We start from the raw sequence: 6,831 nt of genomic DNA, 5'->3' as shown, positions 1-6,831 counted from the left end.
AACAAAAGAAATTAATCTTACCTCTACAAGCATTTTTGAAGCCATAAATTTACTCCAAACAACTCCAAGTGCCTTAAAAATCCACTCTTGAAAGCTAAGGATTTAAGTTTAGAGAGAGAAAGTAAAAATCACCAAGTAAGCTTTTTCGAGTGAAATCTCTCACTTTTAGCACTTTAAATCCAAGATTTAGCATTAGAGTGTGAAGGTTTTAAGTGGGGCGAAATTTGAGAGAAATCGGATAAGAGAATGAAGAAATATGAGAAAATGATGGATTTTTTAGTTTTAGGGATTTTAAGCTCGATTTTTGCTGATCTGGTTCCTTAGGATTGAGAATGGGAGCTAGGTATTCAATCTTGGACTAGATTGTTTACCCCATGTCTCATTCCCTACCCTAGGATCGACTATAAGCGTTCTCTACTCGATCTTGGGCCAATGCTATTACTTGCTTTTAATATTTACTTCACAGATTCGATCCTACAAGCACTAGGATCGAATCCTTAGGTCCAAATTCGTAAAAATTGATTATTATGAAGTCTAAACTCATTCTAATTCTTTTCCACAACCTCCAATCATTCACATTTCACTTAAGATCAACACATAAAGTCATCATGTATACCAATTTCTCATTCATGCCCTATGTCACATAGTATATCAATTAAGCATAGCATAATTTACATACATATCTTACTCAACTTAGTGCCAAATATATGCATTATATCATTCATGTGCCAAGCATATGCACAACATCATTTAAGCTTTTACACACTCATACATTTCATGACCATCTCTCTCTATGGACATACGCATTCCTCAGGTTCATAAACATACGTATTGAAGTTCATATAAACTATAAGTTAGTCCAGTGTCATGCGTGGCTAACATCAAAATTGGGAGTGTTATTGCATGGATAATATAAAATGTCATATAACCATGTCATTATGTCACATCAACATACTACATCATTATTAATTATAACATATCAACATGTCATTTGATATTTTTTAACTATAAAAGTTTATTTGACTCAAAGTAAAAATATAAGAATTTAATTGAATGTAATGAACGATTGAAGAATTTTTTAAATTTTTAAATATTATGCTTAAACGAGTTTAATTTCAAAATTTAGTGGTTATTGTCTTGAACAGAAAATTGTCCAACATTCTTACAAGAGGCAGAAATGCAGAAGGCATTTAACATTTGGAAGATTAAGGCTGTCACCGCGCCAAATGATTAAACCCCTTAAAACCTCGTGAAATCCCTCAGCTCTTCTTTCTTTTTCGCATTCCCCCTTCTGATGTCAAAAACCCTTCTCTCTCGCATCAAACCCTTCCACATCCCAAAACGCAATCCTTCTCCACCGTTTCGCTTCCCTCCCCACCTCAAAGACCTCATCACTGAAACCATACAAATCCTGAAAACCCACCCACAGTGGTCAGATTCCCTCGAAACCCGTTTCTGCGATGAAGAAACCCGCGTTTCGGAGGTTGCCCATTACGTGTTTGATCATATACACGACGTAGAATTAGGCATAAAGTTCTTTGATTGGGTCTCTAAGCAAGAACCTCAGCATTTTCTCCTTAATGCGTTGGCTCATTCTTCTTTCTTGAAGCTCCTAGCGAGGTTTAAACTGTTTTCTGAGATCGAAACCGCATTGGAGAACATGAAAATGGAAGAAATAAAGCCTACACATGAAGCTTTAAGCTTTATTGTTCTCGTTTATGTAGATTCTGGCTTTGTTGATAAAGCTCTTGAGTTGTTTTACTCTGTGGTTAGTATTTACAACTCTGTTCCTAATGTGTCTGCTTGTAATTCATTGCTTAATTCACTTGTGGAGTTAAAAAAAGTGAAGATCGCGTGTAAAGTGTTTGATGAAATGGTTAAAAGAGAAGGCTGTGTTGACAATTATAGTGTCTGCATAATGGTGAAGGGTTTATGTAAAGTAGGAAAGGTTGAGGAAGGTAAAAAATTGGTCGAGGATAGATGGGGAGAAGGGTGTCTTCCGAATGTTGTTTTTTATAATACATTAATTGATGGGTATTCCACTAAAGGGGATGTCCAAAGAGCGAAGGAACTTTTCAAGGAGTTAAAAATGATGGGGTTTTTGCCTACATTGAAGACTTATGGAGCTATGATAAATGGGTTTTCTAAAAAAGGGGATTTCAAGGAAATTGACAAGCTTTTGAAAGAAATGAAAGAAATGGGGTTGGGTGTTAATACTCAGGTTTATAATACTATTATCGATGCTCAATGTAAGCATGGTTTTGAGGTTAAAGTAACAGAGACTATAAAGCAGATGATTGAGAGTGGATGTGAACCTGATATTGTTACGTATAACACTTTGATTATTGGTTTGTGTAAGGATGGGAAGGTTTGGGAAGCTGGTCAACTTCTGAATCAGGCAATGAAGATGGGATTGATACCAAATAAGTTTAGTTATACTCCTTTGATACAAGGATATTGCAGAGTAGGGGAATATTTTGTGGCATTGGATTTGCTCATTGAAATGACAGAGAGTGGACATAAACCTGATTTAGTTGCTTTCGGAGCTCTTGTCCATGGACTTGTTGCAAAGGGAGAGGTGGATGCTGCATTAACGATTAGACACAGGATGGTTGAAAAGGGAGTATTGCCTGATGCTGGTATATATAATGTTTTGATGAATGGACTTTGCAAGAAAGGAAGATTTTCTGCTGCTAAAGTCCTCCTTGCTGAGATGCTTGACCAAAATGTAACCCCTGATGCATTTGTTTATGCAACCCTGGTCGATGGATTTATCAGGAATGGTGATCTCCTTGAGGCAAAGAAACTATTTGAAATGATGATTAAAGAAGGCATGGATCCTGGTACTGTTGGATACAATGCCATGATTAAGGGTTTCTGCAAATTTGGACAGATGAAGGAAGCACTGTTGTGTGTCACTAGAATGATGGAAGTGCAGGTCACCCTAGATGAGTACACGTACTCTACAATTATAGATGGTTACATAAAGCACCATGACATGTATGGTGCACTAAGGGTGTTTGGACAGATGGTTAAAAGAAAATGCAAGCCCAATGTGGTGACATATACCTCTCTGATCAATGGATTTTGTCGAAGTGGAGATTTCAATACAGCTGAAAAAGCTTTTAAAGAGATGCAATCTTGTGGTTTGGAGCCTAACGTAGTCACATACACTATACTTATTGGGAGCTTTTGCAAGGAAGGTAAACTTGCAAAAGCAGTCTTCTATTTTGAATTGATGCTCTCTAACAAGTGCATGCCTAATGATGTTACTTTCCACTATGTAGTAAATGGCTTCTCAAACTGTCCAATTGCATTTCTGGATAATCAGTCTTTGGAGAAGAAATCTCTTTTTATTGAATCCTTTAATATGATGATATCTGATGGATCTGCTCAAAGAGCTGCTGTTTATAACTCTGTCCTCCTCTGCCTTTGCCAAAATGGAATGACTGGAATTGCTTTCCAGTTAAAGGATAAGATGACAAATAAGGGCTTTGTTCCTGACCCTGTGTCTTTTGCTGCCTTTCTGCATGGTATTTGCTTGGAAGGAAAATCAAAGGAGTGGAGGAAAATGATCTCCAATGATTTAAATGGACAGGAACTTCAAACTGCTTTGAAGTACTCGCAACTTCTGAGCCAATATCTACCTTATGGAATAACTTCAGGGGCATCACCTATTTTGAAGACCTTGATTAAAGACTGCAGCTCCAGAGACCAAAATGAAGATCTCATAGTCTCAGTAAAATAGAGGAAAAGTTGAAAGTAAAAGACCTCGGATTTATTAGAAAGTCATATGGAATTAGGTGGCTTCACAGGTAAAAATGAGGTAGGGTTGAGTGATTAACTGCTACTGTCACTAGAGTACTCGATGACTATATGGAGAACTCTTTTAGGTAGACCCTGACAATTCATTTTAGCTTCAGAACAACAAATAATGATGTGGCGTAAGTTATGGTAATGTATAGTCTGCTTCAGTTTCCACTTTTGCTGGAAGCTGAGGATGGCTATGGGCAATTATGGGCTAATCTCACTGGTGGTGCTTGTGCAGGAAGATCAACTCTAATTTTCATTCTATCAAAGCCATTATGTACAGTGAGAGATTCTGAGGCAGATTTGACTTGGAGGTATGTACCAGGATTTCATTATTGGACACTTAATATGAGTGTAATTGTGGAAGTGTCTATAATTAGTCTCTTACACTGCAGAAACAGTTAAGGAGCAGGATCCTTCATCCATCAATTGTTTAGCACATAATAAAAATCTGACTTTTGAAGTGGTTAATGAGCTCACAGGTAAGTAAAATATGAAACTAAGTTAATTGAGTATACATTCTAAATTAATATGTCGATATTTTTATACTGTGTGGAATTTTGATTACGATAGGTCCGGCTTTAGATTTTAAATTCATGGTTAAAAATTGTTATAATTGATTTGAGTATTCTATTGTAGGGGAAAAAATGTTTTTATCCTATATAGGATAAGAAAATTCTTACCATATTATACTACTCTAAGTGGCATAAGTTTAGTTGGCTGCATGACATTGCAACTTGTGTCTGTCATGCAATGTATGACTACATTTTACTTTCAATACATATATATAATTGGCTATATATCAACCAATTTTATTGTTGTGGTTGTTAAGATAGCTCGTGTAAAGTGATTTACATATAAACTATAACTCTGCATTAGGCAGCATGTAAGAGTATTTAACAAAGTAGGTTATGCTTTTAATAGTTTAGATCTTTGGAACTGCAAGTCAAGACGATTCCACTTTTCCAAGTGTTAAAATATTCAAATTGCTCTCAAAGTATTAGCTTGGTTTGTTCTTGTGATAGCCCATGAAGAGATGGGTCTTGAGCAGAACTGTGAACCTAAGAAATGGTTTCATAGTGGTGTATGGAGTTTGATTTAGCTAGGTCTACCCTGGCACACCCCCTGCCCCCACCTGTTTCTTTTGTTTTGAGTTATCAAATATCCGAAGATGTAAGGACTTTTGGTTTTTAGATATCAAATATCTGAAAATGTAGTATTTACTAGTATAAAAGCTATTATCAGTGTCCTAAATCAAATGCTCGCTAAAGATCAAATTTTAGGTTAAAAAACTTGGATAATGCAGCACCGATTCCTTCTTTGAACAAGTTTCCTTGAAAAACAACCCAGCATGCATCTTTAGAGTATAAAATAGTACTTGCATTACTTCTAAACAACATCAATATCCTTTTATGAAACAAAGATAACTGCATGTGGTCTCCCATGTGATTTCTGCCCTCTTATGTAGCAGACTCCAATAGTTATTGCTGATGTTACTGATATTTCTGTCGATCAGTCAAAGAATTTAGGAACTTGATATTAACTTCTTTATCACACTTCTAATTTGTTCCCTGCATGTATTTTTCTTCTACACAGGCCGAAGCTGGTATTATGATCTGATTGTTCTCATGCTAGCTAATTTCTCAAACCCTGCAACAAGTCATCATGGTTAAATCCAGAGGCATAAATTTGATATAAGTTGTCTATTATGTTTTCAATTGAAGGAAATGAAGAAGATAGAAGAGGAAGAATTTTACTGTATATATTCGATATTGACTTTCCTTCCATGTTGATGCACAATAGCTGCAAAAGCATCCCTGGACAGCATCATCGTAGAGGGGCATGGTGTGATAGGGCAGAAATCCACCACTTTGACATCAATGGTTCTATGCTTACACGGTCTCTGGGGTCCGCTTAGGCATCTTAATCTGTACCGCCTCCCACAAGCAGCTCCGTTGTCCCATAATCCCTCACTAACAGCAACAAACAGATTCCCAGGTGGAAACTGTTCTTCTCGATTACCATCACACTGAGTTGCTGCAAGGGAGAATACATGATAGAAAGGTGTAAGGAAGATACAATTGTTTGTAAGTCAAGTTTTGAATTTCTCTTCCAACAGGAGAGGCGTTTGAATAAAATTCTCAGAAGAGAAAGAGGTGAAGGAGAAAGAAAAGATACTCACGTATGTATGGAGGGTTATAAAATGTTGCAGTGCCGATTTCCCCATGGACAAAGTATACTTCTTTGCTTATTGCTGCAGCAATCATAATTGCCAAGACCAGGAGTGCCATTACCTGAAGGAAACAATAACATAAAACTATTTGTCCCCTTTTCTGCTTCTGAAAGAGAAGTTTTACTACCATGATAAAGTTGGGAGGGTATATATATCTACGTATCTCATTAGGAAACTTCGTCAAGAATGATAATGTGATGTTGGTATCGAACATTTCGGGTAACCCGTAACACGGTTAAGATCACCAAACTTGTAAGCGAAAGTCACTTGATTTCGTGTACAGCTTTGGTTAGCTTGCGACATGATCTCATTCACTAAGCCTTTAACTTTAGCACACAACTAAAGTCAATTATGAGAGTTGGTTTACACAAAGGGTTTTCTTTTCTCTTTGGACGTGTATTCTGGTCTCGGTAAAAGTATTCCGAGAATTATTGAATTATAGCATTTTGTTTAATTTAATTCTTTTTTTTAAAAAAAATATCTAATTTAGTTGTTATATTTTGCTATTTGGTGTAATTTGATTATGAATGAATAAATTTGTCTAAATTTGTTGTTAGAGATGTCGAACTGTCAAAAAATGTTGACGTAATGTTAGACATGTCAGAAATAAAAAAAAAATTTCTCAAAATTACTCAAAACCATTAAATCATAGGAAATAGCAAAATATAGAAATTAAAGTAGATAATTTATGTTTTAAAAAGAATTAAATTAAACAAAATGTTATAATATATAAACTTTCTCGATACTTCTACTGACCGGGATTGTATTAACTACAAGATGTATCTATA

At 35.9% G+C, this 6,831-nt stretch overlaps 2 protein-coding genes across 6 annotated transcripts; one reads left to right on the top strand and one right to left on the bottom strand.

The window, feature by feature from the left end:
• The first annotated feature begins 1,210 nt into the window (after positions 1-1,210).
• LOC110427453 (Pentatricopeptide repeat (PPR) superfamily protein) lies at positions 1,211-5,543 on the top strand. Of its 4 annotated transcripts, none has more exons than XM_021442989.2 (4): positions 1,211-3,815; positions 4,049-4,124; positions 4,206-4,292; positions 5,407-5,543. In XM_021442989.2, exon 1 carries the CDS (start codon positions 1,295-1,297, stop codon positions 3,746-3,748), a length of 2,454 nt encoding a protein of 817 aa, XP_021298664.1. In that variant the 5' UTR covers positions 1,211-1,294; the 3' UTR covers positions 3,749-3,815; positions 4,049-4,124; positions 4,206-4,292; positions 5,407-5,543. The 4 variants fall into 4 exon arrangements, with proteins under 4 accessions (XP_021298664.1, XP_021298663.1, XP_021298662.1 ...); XM_021442988.2 differs by having other exon boundaries at positions 1,211-3,826; XM_021442987.2 differs by having other exon boundaries at positions 1,211-4,124; positions 4,212-4,292.
• On the bottom strand, positions 5,176-6,492 carry LOC110427454 (EG45-like domain containing protein). 2 transcript variants are annotated; one of them, XM_021442990.2, is made up of 3 exons: positions 5,993-6,483; positions 5,568-5,847; positions 5,176-5,460 (listed from the first exon to the last, which is right to left on the bottom strand). In XM_021442990.2, exons 1-3 carry the CDS (start codon positions 6,255-6,257, stop codon positions 5,454-5,456), a joined length of 552 nt encoding a protein of 183 aa, XP_021298665.1. In that variant the 5' UTR covers positions 6,258-6,483; the 3' UTR covers positions 5,176-5,453. The 2 variants fall into 2 exon arrangements, with proteins under 2 accessions (XP_021298665.1, XP_089641616.1); XM_089785490.1 differs by having other exon boundaries at positions 5,176-5,847; positions 5,993-6,492.
• Between the last annotated feature and the right edge of the window lie 339 nt (positions 6,493-6,831).

This window comes from Theobroma umbraticum, unplaced genomic scaffold (assembly GCF_002168275.2).
Source record: "Theobroma umbraticum cultivar Fairchild unplaced genomic scaffold, ASM216827v3 scaffold_34.0, whole genome shotgun sequence".
NCBI classification, from domain to species: Eukaryota; Viridiplantae; Streptophyta; class Magnoliopsida; order Malvales; family Malvaceae; genus Theobroma; species Theobroma umbraticum.
This window is presented reverse-complemented; position numbering and strand designations above follow the sequence as displayed.